The sequence below is a fragment of the Erythranthe guttata genome, chromosome 2 (genome assembly GCF_056151865.1).
Source record: "Erythranthe guttata isolate IM_541 chromosome 2, IM_541, whole genome shotgun sequence".
NCBI classification, from domain to species: Eukaryota; Viridiplantae; Streptophyta; class Magnoliopsida; order Lamiales; family Phrymaceae; genus Erythranthe; species Erythranthe guttata.
In genome coordinates, this window is record NC_142534.1 from 4,549,524 (window position 1) to 4,567,418 (window position 17,895).

A 17,895-nucleotide genomic window follows, 5' to 3' on the forward strand; every position below is an offset into this window, starting at 1 on the left:
ATTACATCTACCTCCTTTAACTATGATCTTTTCTTATACCTCTACCCTTATGGTGTCAAATTCAACATAATCATCTAGATTTCGTGGAATGTGCTCTAGTTTGTACTCGTTTTGTGTAAAAATTACAGTTTCCGATGCACCACAATCTGATATATACAAGCCAAAAAACACATATTATCATCATCTAGCTTCAAAATGTAGAGTTCGAATGGCATAAAACGGGTACAAAAGTAATAATATTCCATATAATCTCGAATATTCCACTAAATTTGAGGAGTATAGATGGTGGTTGTAATTATCCAAACAAGAGGGGATTTTTTGTAGTTTGACCATACCTCAGAGAGGTTCCTTCGACCCTACGCCCGGTGAAAAACACCGGGTGGGTCTTCTGTTGCCACATGTTTTTTTTTTCTTTTCTAAAACCCCTAAAGGTAGACCCTAGCGGTGCGGTGGTGATTAATCAGTGATAAATCGAAAATAAATCGATTTTTAAATTTAATATAATATATTTCTAGTTATTATTTATCAATACTCAATCATATATAAAAAGATCTTTAAACATAGTTTTATCTCCATCATGTATATACTAATAACATAATAAAAGTTTAATAATAAGAAGATCATAATACATAAATATCCTTATAAAATATAAATAAAAAGGCAATCTATATAATATATCAAAGTTGAATTCTACACCTAATTGATTGACATTTGCCAATTTCAATTTGTGACATATCCTCAATTTCATCCCAAGTGGCGAATTGATTGGTGGAAATAAATCATCAAAAAACATGTCATTATTTTCTAAAATCAAAGGTAATTAAATATATTTAATTATTTTATTACTATATTTATATCCTACTATTTATAAAATGCTCTAAATATATCAATTCTAAATAAATTTATTTTTTAATTTAATTTGAATTTAATTAAATTCAATTTATAATCTTCCCTTAATAGTATTAGTATTGATATTAGTATTAACATCAGTATAAGTATCCCTATCAATATTAGTATCGGTATCAGCAACAATATCAGTATCAGTACCAGTATAAGTATCAATATCAATATTAGTATCGGTATCAGTATCAGTATCAATATTAGTATCAGTACCAGTATCAGTATCAGTATCAGTATCAGTATATGTATCATTACCATTAGTACATTAACATTAAAATTAGTTTTTGCATTAATATTAATATTAGTATTAGTAATATTATTAGTATCAGTATTACTATTAGTAATATAATTAGTGTTAATAGTAATATTAGCATTAATATCAGTACAAGTATCCGTATCAGTATTAGTATCGGTATTAGTACCAATACTAGTACCAATATCAATATAAGTATCAATATTGGTATCAGTATATGTATCAGTATCGTATCAGTTTCAGTATCAGTATCAATATCAATTTCAGTATAAATATCAGTATTAATATCAGTATCAGTATCAATATTAATATTAGTATTAGTAATAGTATTATAGTAGTATTATTATCAGCATCAATATTAATATCAGTATCAATATTAGTATCGGTATTAATATGAGTATCGATATGAGTATGAGTATGAGTATCAGTATTAGTATTAATAATAATATTAATATGAGTATCACTATGACTATCAACATTACTATCAATATCAATATCAGTATCAATATCAGTGTCAGTATCAATATTAGTATCAATATCAATATCAATATCAATATCAATATCAGTAAGTATTAGAATTAGTATTAATATTAATATTAGTATTAGTATTAGTATTAGTATTAATATTAGTATTAGTATTAGTATTAGTATTAGTATTAATATTAGTATCAGTATCAGTATTAATATCAATATTAGTAACAATATTAGTATTAATATTAATATTAGTATTAGTATTAGTATTAGTATTAATACTAATATTAGTATTAGTATTAGTAGTATAAGTATTAATATTAGTATTAGTATTAGTATTAGTATTAGTATTAATATTAGTATTAGTATTACTATTAGTATTAGTATTAGTATTAGTTTTAGTATTAGTATTATTATACGTACTAGTATTTTACCCGTGCGTTGCACGGAGATGAGTTTCAAAATGAGAAAAATAAACTTATGGAGGGAAATAAAAAACATAAAATTTATCTCTTAATTTAGAGTTGTAACATATGAAATTAAGTTAAATATTACAAATAAGAAAACATGAGGCGCGCAAAACACGATATCAAGATTAAGTGAAATCATTTAAAACATATGGTATAACTCTATTTCTTGGATTGCAATCTACTACACCATGTGAGTCTTCTGCAAAATAACTAAGGTAACAAAAAACACGGTAGCAGAGAAGTAACACAATATATATTCAAATAAGCTGCAAGTTTATCACCAATGGCGTTCAATTAGTGATGCACATTACTCAAACAACAATAAAACTTATAAATATTGCAAAAGAGATATGATGTATACGCCACTACCAGTACTGATAACAATGTTGATACCAATACGGATACCAATACTAATACCAATATTGTTACCAATAGTGATACTAATTCGATTAATACTGGTACTCATACTAATACTTACTAATACTAATACTAATACTAATACTAATACTAATGTTAATACTAATAGTGATTCTAATACTAATATTGGTACTAATATTGGTATTAATACTAATATTAATACTAATACAAATATTAATACTAATACTAATACTAATATTAATACTGATACTAATACAAATACTAATACTAATACTGATACTAATACTAATACACATACTCGTACCAATACTAATACTAATACTAATAATAAAACTAATACTAATACTAATATTGATATTGATAATAATACTAATACTAAGAATAAGAATAATATTGATACTAATACTAATAATAATATTGATACTTACATTGATAATGATAGTTATATTGATACTAATACTAATACTACTACTAATACTAAGAATAAAACTACTACTGATACTAATACTAATAATAATACTGATACTTATAGTGATACGAATAGTGATATTGATACTAATAGTAATACTAATACTAATATTAAGACTAATACTGATACTAATAACAATAATAATTCTGATACTGATACTAATACCGATACTCATACTGATACTCATAGTAATATTAATACTAATATTGATACTCATATTGATACTCATACTCATATTGATACTCATACTAATATTGATACTCATACTCATACTGATACTCACAGTCATACTGATACTCATACTAATATTGATATTGATATTAATACTAATACTGATACTGATAGTGATACTAATATCGATATTGATACTGATATTTAATTGATACTGATACTGATACTGATATTGATACAAATGTTGATACTATACTGATACTGATACGGATACGAATATTGAAACTGATACTGATACTGATAAGTGAAGATTTTAAATTGAATTTAAATTAAATTAATTACTATTAAAATTAAATTAAAAAATAAAACTATTTAGAGTTTCCAAGAAAGTTGATATATTTAGAGCATTTTATAAATGGTATGATATAAATATATAATAAAATAATTAAATATCTTTTTAATTTGGAAAATGGTGACATGTTTTTTGATGATTTATTTTCACCAATCAATTTGCCATGTGGGATGCAATTGAATACATGTCACCAATTGAAATTGACAAATGTCAATCAATTAGGTGTGAAATTCAACTTTTATATATTATATAGATTATATTATCAAACTGACATTAAAATTATTTAAAATAATATAAGGGTATAAGCAAACGTTAAGACGTGAAAATAACGATAATCGTTATTAATAGGATAAATTACAAAAATCCTCATGAACTTAGGCTAAATTACGGAAATCACCCCCACTTATCGGTAATTACGAAAATCCCCCAGATGTTTGTTTATGTCTTACACGACCCCCTTATGGTGTGATTTTTTACGGAATCTTTTTTATTCCACGTAATATCCCAAAAATTGTGGATTCTACCCTTGCAGACATGACATTTCTTTTATCTTACTTTTTAAATACAAAAATTACCCTTAGGGGAGGTAATAGTAATACTAAAAAGTTGGGAAAATGTTATTTAAGAAGAATAAATATTTCGTGTAAAGTCCCCCTCAGGGTAATTTTTGTCTTTAAAAAGTACCATAAACAAATGTCGTGTGCATGGTAGAATCTGCATTTTTCGGGGAATATTCCACGTAATAAAAAAAAATCCGTGAAAAATCATACCGTAAGGGGGTCGATGTAAGACGAAAACAAACATCAGGGAAATTTTGGTGATTACGAATATAATATTAAATTCGTAAAAAAGATAAACATATTCTCTGGTCATGTTCATGTAAAATGTATAATATCAAATGATTTATTCTGCAATATTTTTTTTATATAAATCCAAGTTTATGAGTTAAAATACAAAATTTTCGTAACAACGTCAATCATACAATTCTAATTAGTGAAGATTTTAAATTGAATTTAAATAAATTTAAATTAAATTAATTACTATTAAAATTAAATTAAAAAATAAAACTATTTAGAGTTTCCAAGAAAGTTGATATATTTAGAGCATTTTATAAATGGTATGATATAAATATATAATAAAATAATTAAATATCTTTTTAATTTGGAAAATGGTGACATGTTTTTTGATGATTTATTTTCACCAATCAATTTGCCACGTGGGATGCAATTGAATACATGTCACCAATTGAAATTGACAAATGTCAATCAATTAGGTGTGGAATTCAACTTTTATATATTATATAGATTAGTATTAATATTATTAGTATTAGTTTTAGTATTAGTATTATTATAAGTATTAGTATCAGTATTAGAATCGTATCAATATTAATATCAGTATTGGTATCAATATTGGTTGGGGCGTATACATCTTATTTCTTTTGAAATATTTATAAGTTGTATTGTTGTTTGAGTATTGTACATCACTAATTGAAAGTCGTTAGTGATAAGCTTGCAGGTTATTTGAATATCTATTGTGTTACTTCTCTGCTACAGTGTGTGTTGTTAGGTTAGTTATTTTGCAGAAGATTCGTATGGCGTGGTAGATTGTGTTCCATGAAATAGAGTTATACCATATGTTTTAAATAATTTCGCTTCATCTTTATATCGTGTTTTGCGCGCTCCGTGTTTTCTTTTTTGTAATATTTAATTTAATTTCATATGTTAAAACTCTGAATTAAGAGAAAGTTTATGTTTTTTTTTCCTTCTATTTTTTTTACTTGAATTGGTGTTGTTATAAAGAAATAGTCGTTTACATATTATTATTTTTCTCATTTTAAAACTGACCTCCGTGCAACGCACGGGTGAAGCACTAGTTTTTTTGAATTTATGTTTATTCTTGAACATTCCTGACATACATTATTAGTTCTTAACAATAATAGTTAACATAAACAAAATAAAGCATAAACTCATATTTTTATATTGAAATCCCAACTTTTATTTTGAATTATAACAATAAAAAAAAACCGATTTTTGGCCGATTATTGCCACCGAGTTTGACCCGGCTTAAAGGTTTGACCGCCTCAGACCGCCTAAAAACCGCCTCACAGACATAAAACCAATTTTTCAAACTTTAACACTAAAATCGTAAAAGTTTATGACCGCCTCCGCCTCGGAGACTGATTAATCGGCCGCCTCGGCCGATTTTTAGAACACTGGAAAATAGACAGTTTAGACTGAAAACTATCAGTTTAGTTGGAGAATTTGGACTGAAAATAGACATCTTTGATGAAAATAATCCTTTTTCAATGATCTTGTGGTGGAATTTAGATGGTCGGCGGGCAAGGACTGGTATGGAGAGACGGAAGAGTGGAAGACACACTATTTCCTTTTTGAAGTGGGTGTAGTTTCAAGAACGAATGAATTGAAGGATAATAATATATTTTCAATCTAAGATTGACTATTTTCTACCCAAACTCTCTATCTAAGTTGCTTGAATGACTTTTACCAAAAGGTAAAAATATGACGATTCTGATTTAAAAGGGTATTGTAGTCCATGAGTGTTTAGAAATTGTCCTCTAAAAGGAATGAGTAAAAAACCTCTTAAATATTGTAATATAAAAATTAATAGATGCAAGTCATGTTGAAAAATAAAGAAACATCTATACATTTGAAAATTGTACTGTTAACTTAAATTAAATAAATAAGGTCGAATATGTGTTTTCTTTCGTAATGAAGGAACCCGCAACCAACTATATATAGGTGTACTGGGTAAACCTACATTGTTGTATAATAGCATGCAAATTATTCGAGTGATGTAAACTACTGAGCTAACCATGTGTGACAAGTTCGACCTAACTACCGTTGGCAAGGGGATTCAATCTAAAGTTAACTAACACAAACTCACTTGCTCCAACCGTTAAATCATCCCTTGCGGAACCCGAATATGCGTGTTTAATCATTATAAAAAGTGTAGTACCTATTCGATTCCAACTGTTGAAAATCTACAATATTATCTAAAATCCACCATTTTAAAGTCCACCCAATTTATTTATTTATATTATAATAGCTTGCAAACCATACGAGAGAGATTAACCATGTATGACAAGCTCCACCTAGCGGTCGTTGGCAAGAGAATTTGAACCTAGGTCAATTGACAAAAGTTCACTTGCTCCAACCGCTAGGCCATCCCTTGTGGGACAATTTACGCAATTAATTGTAAATAGTATGTAAGTAATTTGCTTAATCATATTTTGGAATGTAATTTAAAGGATTTAATTTCTATTGTTCTAATTTAGATATGTATTTATTTTTTGCGGAAAATCCTTTTAAAGAAATCGATGGCGTTGACTCCGAATCTCTGTGTAACCTACCCTAATTGGAAATCCTGCCTCCCGCACTGCATATAACTTAATGATACTTTTTGCCGCTACTAACATTTAACGTTATGCACCGAAAAAAATATTTAGCATCGAGGACCTAGATTGTTTTTCAATGAATGAGGTATGTAAATTTACTACCATTTGCCTATTCTGCAACACTCATAACAATTCCAAGATCTTTTTCGTCATATGTTTTTAGAAAAATGAAATAAAAATGACCAACATCACTATATGCATCAATATGAACATACCTTACACAAACAATTTCCTATCATAGAGATGCCCTTCCAATTTTTTGAGTAGGTTGACATAAATTTAAAATTCCTCGTCAAGGTTTTTGTAAAATTCAACCTACTAAAAATTTATCGGCAAAAGTGGATAAAAATTAACACCTATTCATTTCATTTCCATTAAATATAAGGTAGAATCACCAAAAAATAACAATGAAGAGCAAAACCACTGCTATATATACCGAGTTTATATCCATGTGAGCACACCATTTCCGAGCAAATAACAATTCTTTGATTTTCGACAATGAATCCGACCAATAACCCCCAACCGAAAAAACACAAGGGTCGTCGAAAGGTGAACATGGAAAAAATGGAGAACGAAAGTAACCTCCAGGTCACCTTCTCAAAAAGGCGTGTGGGCCTATTCAAGAAAGCCAGTGAGCTCTGCACTCTCACCGGCTCCAAGGCAGCGGTTGTCGTTTTCTCCCCTGGCGGCAAGGCCCACTCATTCGGCCATCCTGACGTCAATACTATTGCCGATCAGTACCTCAACCCTAATTCTCAATCTGGCAATAATAATGTCCAACAGAGCTCGATTCCAATTGAGGGTCAAGAATATCTGGCACAGCATGGCCAATTCTTGACCCTGAATTCTCGACCAGCTGGCAATCATGCCGCTGGTCAATCGAACCATGTCCAACAGAGTTCAACTCTGATCAAGGATCAGCAGTATCTGGCTCTGGTCGAGAGCCAGATACGAGCTGAGAAGGCTCGTGGAGAAGAGATGGACAGGATGAGAAAAGCTTCCCTTGACAAACTCAACTACCAACAGCTCGAGCATTTGAGAGGGGCGATTATGGAATTTAGCAAGAAACTCGGAATCCAAGTGGAGAAGGGTGTGGATTCAAAAAGGGGGTGCGATGTTGTTCGTGGAACATATACCGGTCAAGATTTTGGTGCTTCTTCTTCTTCCCATGGTAATGTGGTTCCTTATGCGACTGTGATTCCATATGATCAAGGGGCAACAAGTGCTGATGCTGAAGAGTTCAATGATGGCTATGGACGTCGGAATTTCTGAAAATGTTATTGTTTTGAATTATTTTATGTTTTCATTATTGCAGTTTCTTGTTCCTTTTGGTTTTTATTAGCAAGATACATGTTTTATCGTTTAAGAATTTAAATTGGAGTGCGATCCTTTACGCTGTTTTCATGATAACAAGAACATCTATGTTGTCCCACAAGGGATGTCTAGCGGTTGAAGCAAGTAAATCTGTCAATTGACTCAGACTCAAAATCCCTTACCAACGGTTGCTAGGTAGATTTTTTCACACATGACTAGCCTAGATAAGTCTCTCATATGAGTTGCAAACTATTATACGAGACTGTAAATTTATCCAGCGTACCTATATGGTAGGTTGCGAGTTCCTTCATTAAAAAAAAAAAAGACTTATTTTCATTTCATTTCAGATTATTTTAGACTAAAAATACTTTATTATTCTCCAACTCGTCATTCTTCAAATGCAAATCCACTTCAAAAAATAACCTCTCTTCCACTCTTTCGCCTCTCCCCACCAGTCACATGCTGTCGACCGCCTAATTTTCCAAATTTTTCAACAAAGCTGTCCATTTTCATTCTTATCTCTCAAACAAAGTTATCTATTTTCAGTCCAAGCTCTAAATTTTCAGTATAAATTATACAACTAAATTGCCCTATTGACTTTTAGCATATTCAAAATATGACTCTTAGTTGTACAAAATATTTGTGAGGGGTTTTTATCAAAAAATATCGTATTTATATTTGGGATGAGACAAAACATAGTAGCAGTCAAAATATATGTATAAAATGTTGGAGGTAAAGATTTTAAAATAAGAATTTAAAATATAGAAAAATTAGTTGGAAGTCCCTTAAAATATTTTGTATAGATATAAGGATGTGTCTATTTTGCCATTTTGCTTAAGAAAACTAACAGTAAAGACGATGCGGTGATTTACACAACCTAGTTATATTAATACGCAACAACTTAGTTAACATACAGTTAAGAAAAAACTAAAATAAGAATAGATGCTTCTCACAATATATACATAATTTACACAGACATCTTAGTTACACAACTTAGACAACTTATTTGCATAGTGATATGAACCACGCAAACTATTTGACGAGACCCGAGAACAATACTTCGGTTATCAACTCCTGGACCATCCAAAAGAAGGAATCAAAAGGGGGTGGAACCGCGACCCGTTGTCTATAAAGAAACAAGAACCTTGGTATGTGAAGACGCACAATCAATTCTGGAAGATTGATTGATAAGTCGGGTGAACGTACGGAATCCTCCGATATGTTCGAAGAGTTCTTAAAGAACTAGAGAGAATAATCTCACAATTTAATTAATGATCAAAAGCCGTCTTTCACAATGAAAGGAAAATAAAACCATAAATCTACTTAATAAAGGCTTTAAACAATTGAGCCACGAAATTAAAGAGAGCCTTAATAGAATAGGCTCATTAACACACTAATATGAGCTGATTAGAGATGAACCCACGAATTTAAGGTAGGGTGGGCTTTGGTCTTCATCCTGCTTGCTCTTATTTGCTCAACTTGGACTGATCTTTAGCCCGGATGGTTCCCACACTTGTCCGGTGACTCCGCCACTTGAATATGCATAATCCACCCTTGTTTATCACCATTGAATGAAGCTTTCTTAGTTAAGACATTTTGGATCAGTGCGGCAAGCTTCTCCTTGAATTGCTTAACTTGGCTCCTCGTTACTGGTCCAGTTGGGACTTGGATAGGATCATTTTGCCAACTGTTGGTTAGACCTCCATCACATAGCTTAGTTAAATAAGGTGAAGAAAAATAATTAAATCTCTGGTGCGTATATCACCACCAACATTACCATCACCATCACCAAACAATTCTTAATATTTTTTCGATTAGGTTTCATTGTTTATTAGGTTACAACGGAGATGAGATTGGACGGGATCTGAGTGAAGGTGGGGAGTGTGCGTATATCACCACCGACATTACCATCACCATCACCAAACAATTCTTAATATTTTTTTGATTCGGTTTCATTGTTTATTAGGTTACATCAGAGATGGGATTGGACGGGATCTGAGTGAAGGTGGGGGAGTGTGAAGAATACATGACTTTAAAAAATTACAAAAGTTCATATTTCCTAATTTGAAAGACAGTTAGAGCTAAGGGGTTTCAGAGCAAATTGCAGCATATATAAAATGTACAGTGATGTCTATTTATTGATAATGAAGATATTTTTTGTACTGTACTAGTAGTAGAGTATCAATTAAATCATAATTGAACAAGAGAGAATTTCCTGGAATTGTTTTGGGATTTTTCTTTTGAAATTTTTAAACAAGCATAGATTCAAAGTCTTATATAGCTTATATGAAAGACACAATCATGGTGTGTGTGTATTAATTCTATCTGCAGAACAGCATATGTATGCATCATCAATTCATTATTCGATACGCAAACACAAAGAGAAACAACCGACGGAAAATTAGCTATTCATAATTTGGTAACAAAAGTTTGAAGTTTTAGCAAGACTGAAAGTCAACAACAAACAAGTCTGAAGAACGCTTTATTCGAACACACTCATAGAAATCAAGGAAAGCGAGAACACGATTCCGCTCCATGCTTTGACATCACTCGTTCATCTGCACGATCAATCAACGTGTATAAACCACGATTAGTCGGTGGAGAGATTTAACGAGTTCGTTTAAATAAATAGTAAAATCCATCCTTAAGTAAACAACGGAAGAACTGCAGGGTGGAAAACAATTTAGCATATAGATTTATGTTCAACGGTCACCATAACGAGTGAAGAATAATCAATGACAGTGTATATAGAAATGATCTTTCTATTCCAGAAAATATTATATACTAATCAACGACAGTTTCGACCTATTGAATCACTATTGATATTCATATAGCATACAAATTGACCATCTGTATTTATTAATCCCAATTCTAGTTTGTCTTGTTTATCAATAATACAAACTGTAAATTTTCTTCGTGAAAATGAAAATACACATTTTGGAATTTATGTAGAAACTAATAAATCACACTAAATCCCACATAAATTATAATTCCATAGCATACAGATTCTCAAATTCCTTACGGGGAATTTATGCAGAAACTTAGGTTATTGCTAGAGTTCGCGATCAAGATAATATCTTATCAGTTACTCCTGCATTACAATTAAACTGTTTCCAGTATTTGCTCAATGAATTGTCTGCTTCGATCTAAAAATGTACAATGCAAAGCCACATAATCCAAATCAGAAAAAAACAATAAGGCGAAAAATATAAAAGGAAAAAAGCATCTTTTATTTTCAGTCTCGTATGAAAAAAGGGAACTAAAAATCACTATTTAATAGTCCCTTTCTCTCTCTCACAAAAACATAAAAATAAAAATCAAGCTGACTTTGTGATGCGTTCAGATCAAACATATCAACGAGATAGCAATAATATAAGCTTTTCGGATCCCTTCTGATCATATAAACCCAACAATCGAGGCTGACCAATTAAAAGTTATTAGTTATATACAGAAACGGGGTGGAGTAGACTTAAAAAGTCAGTAAAACTATTTGGTGCTTATTCGAACGAAACAGCAATTCCTTATCCAAAATGTGAAAATGATTCAGAGTGACAAATTGATATCGATTTCACCCATATATATAACCACAGGGATATTAAGAAATTATTTTAAATCAATCATAGCTATTACTTGTCCAAAGCGCAATCGGATTTTTAGATATCTGCTCTGAACTTAGAAGACAAATCGAGATACCATCACAAAATTCACAAATCAACAACGAATAATTCAAATTTCCTAGCGAAGCATTTATACTATAGATTAAATTTAACAAAACCTATAATATTGAGAGAGACTAATTAAATTTGGGGTTTCAGGTTATAGATAAGATAACCCTAAAATTCACAAAATTAAATAAATAAATAAATAGGAAATGAAAACCTAAATTGACACACCATCACCTCACGGAACACAAAAAGATGAAAGCCAACACAATTTAAAAAAAAAAAAAACTCCAAATTTCAGAAAATTGAATTTGTTTTTTCTTCGTATAGACAGATCATATGTAAGATCGCGAGATTCTAACCCGATAACGAGTTTCAGTGAGTGGAGTGAGAGTGAGAATGGGGCTTGGGCGCGTAGATCTTGTCGTACGCCATTTCGCCGACGAGGTAGATTCCGAAGGCAACCAGAGCGATGCCGAGGCCGGGGGTGGCGTTGCGCCACTGATTGTGGAGCATCGGGTGCTTCCTCCACTCGTCGCGGCGCCTGAAAAATTCTCCGGTGGGACCCAGTGGCTTCGCCATTGACGCTTCGTTCTTTTTTCTTCTGTGCTTACTTTCTCGTTTTTTTTGAGACGACGAAAATGAATTGGAAATGTGGTTTGTATACTAATTTTGGCCCGTTTAGTACTAATCCGACGTCGTTTAGGATTTTTATGAGGCTTGAATTTTTTTTTTTTTTTTTTTTTTTTTTTTTTTTTTTTTTGATAAATGGATGAGGCTTGAATTAGTTCTAGTGGGCTGTGTCTACTTAAATACTCACCATATATATGGAACTTGGCCCACGAAAAAAGAAATCCCGGGCATTATTTATATTAATTAAAAGGGTAAATTACAACCACCCTGAGGTATGATCAATTTACGAAAAAACTCATCTAGTTTGGATAATTACATCTACTCCGTAACTATGATTTTTTCTTACACCTCCACCTTTATGGTGTCAAATTCAACATAATCATCTAGATTTCGTGGAATGTGCTATAGTTTGTACTTGTTTTGTGTAAAAATACAGTTTCTGATGCACCACAATCTGATATATACAAGCCAAAAAACACATATTATGATCATCTTGCTTCAAATGTGGAGTTCGAATGGGATATAACGGGTACAAAAGTGACAATATTCCATATAATCTCGAAGATTCCACTAAATTTGAAACCGCAAGGGTAGACGTGTAAGAAGATTTATAGTTGAGTGGTGGTTGTAATTACCCAAACATGAGGGAGGTTTTCGTAATTTGACCATACCTCAGGGAGGTGGTCGTTATTTACCCTAATTAAAAATAAAAAAAAAATCCGCTAATACTCACATGTAGAGCTGAGCATGGATCGATTTTATCAGCCAACCGGTCGACTTTTATGGTTGGGCGGATAATAGTTTTCAATTTTCAGCAAATTTGGGTGGTCGGATCGGGTAGGTAATTAGGCGATAATTACATAGAAGTGAAAATGAGCAATTTTGCCTGAATTATTCTATAACATATATGTGTATATATAAAAAAACTAGTGATTGTGAGTAAATTAAAGGTCTATGAGATATCGCTACATCTGGTGAAAAGCATTGGATGGTTATACACTATATATCTATACAAATAGCTATTCACTAAACACGTTGATGCTGTTCAAATGCCAATTGGGCAACCCAAGAGTCCTTGAGCTCACAAAGGTAGAGAATGACCGCTCCGTTCGTTAACCTACAAAACAATTGAAACACTAGATGACACGCCGGGGTTGGCCCGACGATTATCCTCCGACGCTCAAGTCAGAAGATGTAATAATATAAGCAAATAATAATAATTAATTGACCAATTAGAGTGTACATTCCTATGTGAAATGAAACTTACATTTGTAGGTGGATGAATAGGTAGGACTTTTGTAGAAATACGATGTGGGACAATGTGTTGTCATTTTAAAGGTAAAAAGTAATCTAATTGAGTTTTCACACAATTAGATTAATTAGGGCAATTTGGGCCTAATCTTAATTAGGTTTATGGGCCTAATTATGATTAGACACATTACACGCATACACATATGAATGTGAGTGTATTATTATATGTAGATCGAAAGTGCAGAATCATCGGATGTAGCATCTACAAAATCGTAAATTAAATTAGAAAAATTATTGGGTCTAAAAACAAAAATGAAAGGAATTAATATTTAAAAATTAACGGAAACATTTAACCAACTACACAAGTCTATCTCTCTCTCTCTCTCTTCTCTCTCTCGCACAGTGTGTGTGATGTGTGTGTGAGTTCGCTCAGTCGCAGAGCAAAAGATTCGAACATGTCAACACTTCAATTAGCCACTTCATTCTCTCCTCCTCCTCCTCCTTCATCTTCTTCTTCTTCTTCTTCTCCCCTTTCTGATTCATATCCTTCATTATTAGTAGGAAATAATTTCATCAAATTCCACCATTTCACCAACATTTCCATCTCCGCCAAACACGCCGCAAAGGATCGATCTTTGAGGCACCCAATTCTTTCCAGAATAAATTGTTCTGCAGAGGCAGCAGCAAATGTACGATTGATTCGTTTCCCTCAATCAATTTCTTGTTCGACTGTTTTTTTTTTTTTTTTTTTTTGTTAATCCGCTGATTGTATAAAAATATTAGGGCTCGGAAGAAGCGGTGAAGGAGAAAAGTGTTTCTGTTATTCTGCTCGCAGGAGGAAAGGGCAAACGAATGGGCGTAAGTCAATTTATCTGAATTTATATCTCTCATTAAATTACTAGTATCTGAATTTTAGTTTCTGATTGATGATTAGATTGTTTTGTTTTGGTTGATAGGCAAGCATGCCGAAACAGTATATTCCGCTTCTAGGCCAACCCATTGCTTTATACAGGTGATACAGCAACTCTACAACCTGGTTAAGATTCTTGTACTAAAGGTTTTATACTTAGTTATTGTATGTGAGTAATATGCTGTGTTTTGAAACCCCGGCAGAACGGCCGGTTGAACCGGTTAAACCGCGAACCATTGCATTGTCCCGTCCGGTTTGACCGGTTGAATAGTAATATCGGAACCCAAGTGAAAATCAGGTTTTTTTTTGTCCAAAATTGTGTTTTTATAAAAAAAAATGGCCAAAACGAAGTCTTTTTACTGTCCAGTTGAAAAAAAAAAATTAAATAAAAATAACTTTTTTTGAAATTAGAAGACATGCTATATTTTTTTATTATAATTTCTATAATAATTGAAATGATTTGGTGTGATATGTGTGTGTTGATATGTTGTGTGTAAAAGAAAAATAAGTTTGATTTACCTTTTAATTGGAAATGAGTTATGAGTTAATGTATGTGAAAGAAAATATGCTTTATTTATGATAAAAATTATGTGTAAATAATTATAACATAAAAAATAATAAATAAAAACGGTTGAACCCTGGTTGGTCCAACCGTGACCCTGTACCTTGTTCAAGTCAATGTCCGGTCCGATTTTCAAAACATTGGTAGTATGTTAACAATCAATAAGGTAATGTATATAGAAATAAAAATGAAGCACTTGCATATAAATTTTGTTTCTGTCGTATTTTGCTTGACGAATGACAGTAGAACTATTTTGCAGTTTCTACACTTTCTCGAAGATGCGTGAAGTGAAGGAAATTATCGTAGTATGCGATCCTTCGTACAAAGACATTTTTGAAGGTCTGAAAAAATGTTGTCTATATTATTACCTAAACCGATTATAGTCTCAACAAGAATCAAAATGATCAAAGTGTTTGAAAAATACACACGCGTGCACTGTGAATCGGTTTATTGGCGTCTCTGCTTAAGACTACTTTCTCTGTTGTTTTTAGACTCCAAAGATGACATCCACGTGGACCTGAAATTTGCATTACCCGGAAAAGAGAGACAAGATTCTGTATACAGTGGATTAGAGGTGAGGTATATATATATATATATATATATATATATATCTTTCGTGTTTGGTCGCTAATAATACTTTATTAATGAATTGTTTCACTCATACTAGGCGATTGATTCAAATTCTGAGCTAGTCTGCATACATGATTCTGCAAGACCTCTCGTATTAACTGAAGATGTAGAAAAGGTCTGTGTTTGTCTCTTAATTTCTTTCGTGGTTTTTTATTTTTTTATTTTTTATTTTTGGTTTCTTATCATCATTTAGATTCCTACTTCAATAGGTCCCAAAAAAGAAATCTTTGAGGAAGTTTTCACTCTCGATTTTTGTTGTACCAGGTTCTAAAAGACGGAATACGAATTGGTGCGGCTGTGCTAGGTGTTCCTGCCAAAGCTACAATCAAAGAGGTCTCCGTTTTTAATCCCCTATTCTATAAGAAACTACAAGGCTTCCCTTTAAAAAATAAATTCATTTTTCAATATAAAATTTTCGGGGAAATTAGCAAAATAGTAGAAAATATCGATTCTTATATATGAGTGTTGACAGTTTGGTTTTAACTATGTGTGTAATTTAGGCAAATAGCGAGTCTTTCGTGGTGAAAACTCTCGACAGAAAAATGCTCTGGGAAATGCAAACTCCACAGGTTTGTTTATATAAGCTGAGAATCAAAATCTCATTGAGCATATTATTATTATATATATATATATATATATATATATATATATATATATATATATATATATATATATATATATATAACTATTTTTGACCAGTTTTTTTAACATGCAACTGGTCAACTATTTGTGCAGGTTATCAAGCCTGAATTGCTTAAGAAAGGCTTCGAATATGTTAACAGGTTATTCTGTCTTCATTTTTTGTCACCCTTTTAAGCATTTTCGGAAACATAAAGCTAGCAAAAGTACTTTTTGCATAGAGGAAATAAATAAATTTTAATATAATTTTTTTTAAGACAATTTTTAATATAAATTCAAGAACCTATTTAAGGGGATTTCACTTTCTCATAGTTTCTAGCTATTTTATGTAAATGAATATTCATACAAGTCGGGTGACAAATTTGAGATGCTGAAAAAGAATTGATGAATGAAGATTAAAAAAAAAATAGTTGGCAATAGTTTAAAGTTCAATCTACAGTGGTAGGAATCACAATGTATTCTTCGGATTGTGTCCATTCGTATCCGAAAATTTCTGACTTTAGAACAAATTTTTGTTATGATTTTCAAAATTTTCTATTTCCGATATTTTTGATTTTTTTTTTTGGATCTGGATCAGAATTATTTATGAAATTTTGTTTCCCTGTCTGATTTTTATTTCTGGAAACTTCGAAAAAAAAATTCTTTCAAAAAATACATGTATAATATTAATATTATTGTATTATGAATGAAGATTTAAATGAAATCTTCGAGTCCGGGCAATTCAGATCCAAAAATTTCCGATTCCAAAATTCCAATATTTTTCTTAGAAATTTTGAAAACATTGATCATAGCGTGCGGAAAGAAAAGAAAAAAATTGTTTGCAAATCTGAAATTATAGATCGGATTTTCAATTTTCGGTATGTTGGGCAGGGAAGGACTTGAAGTCACTGATGATGTATCAATTGTGGAGCACCTTAAACATCCTGTGTACATTACTCAAGGATCTTACACCAACATCAAGGTACTCGAAATAATTGTTTTCAATTAATTATTTTATAAATAATTCAATTCATTTAATATGGAGCCATAAATTGACGTGAACAATCGATATATTGCACGATAATGCAGGTTACAACACCGGATGATTTGCTACTCGCCGAGAGAATATTGAACCTTGACACTTGAGATTCTTCTAACAGTAATTCCTAAATAGGAGCGACATATATAAAATTCTTTTTTTGCGTCTCAATAACGTTGAGGTCCAGTGGCGAAATCTGAGCTTTTTCAAAAAAAAAAATCTATTTTTATATAAAATTTGCATATAATTGTTCCAAATTCTGGAAGCAATTGGTCAATTATACAAGTTTTCATGAATATTTTCACTAGTTCGAGCTCATCAAGTTTTTTGGATCTCGTCTTCTTGGCTTGATCCGTATTAAGCAAATCATTACATAAGTTAATATCAATAAGTCTAC

At 31.4% G+C, this 17,895-nt stretch overlaps 3 protein-coding genes across 3 annotated transcripts; 2 read left to right on the forward strand and 1 right to left on the reverse strand.

Annotated features, from left to right (window-relative positions):
- The first annotated feature begins 7,272 nt into the window (after positions 1–7,272).
- On the forward strand, positions 7,273–8,235 carry LOC105962589 (agamous-like MADS-box protein AGL61). Its single transcript, XM_012986901.2, has one exon. The coding sequence runs from the start codon at positions 7,378–7,380 to the stop codon at positions 8,149–8,151; it is 774 nt and encodes a 257-aa protein (XP_012842355.2). The 5' UTR covers positions 7,273–7,377; the 3' UTR covers positions 8,152–8,235.
- Positions 8,236–10,535: 2,300 nt separating this feature from the next.
- LOC105962603 (NADH dehydrogenase [ubiquinone] 1 beta subcomplex subunit 3-B) lies at positions 10,536–12,522 on the reverse strand. Its single transcript, XM_012986918.2, has 2 exons — positions 12,218–12,522; positions 10,536–10,751 (listed from the first exon to the last, which is right to left on the reverse strand). Exon 1 carries the CDS (start codon positions 12,435–12,437, stop codon positions 12,231–12,233), a length of 207 nt encoding a protein of 68 aa, XP_012842372.1. The 5' UTR covers positions 12,438–12,522; the 3' UTR covers positions 10,536–10,751; positions 12,218–12,230.
- A 1,533-nt stretch (positions 12,523–14,055) lies between these two features.
- ISPD (Nucleotide-diphospho-sugar transferases superfamily protein) lies at positions 14,056–17,796 on the forward strand. Its single transcript, XM_012986919.2, has 11 exons — positions 14,056–14,428; positions 14,523–14,597; positions 14,696–14,751; positions 15,471–15,550; positions 15,703–15,785; positions 15,879–15,956; positions 16,106–16,174; positions 16,342–16,410; positions 16,577–16,623; positions 17,351–17,441; positions 17,549–17,796. The coding sequence occupies exons 1-11, from the start codon at positions 14,195–14,197 to the stop codon at positions 17,603–17,605; spliced, it is 939 nt and encodes a 312-aa protein (XP_012842373.2). The 5' UTR covers positions 14,056–14,194; the 3' UTR covers positions 17,606–17,796.
- Positions 17,797–17,895: the final 99 nt, after the last annotated feature.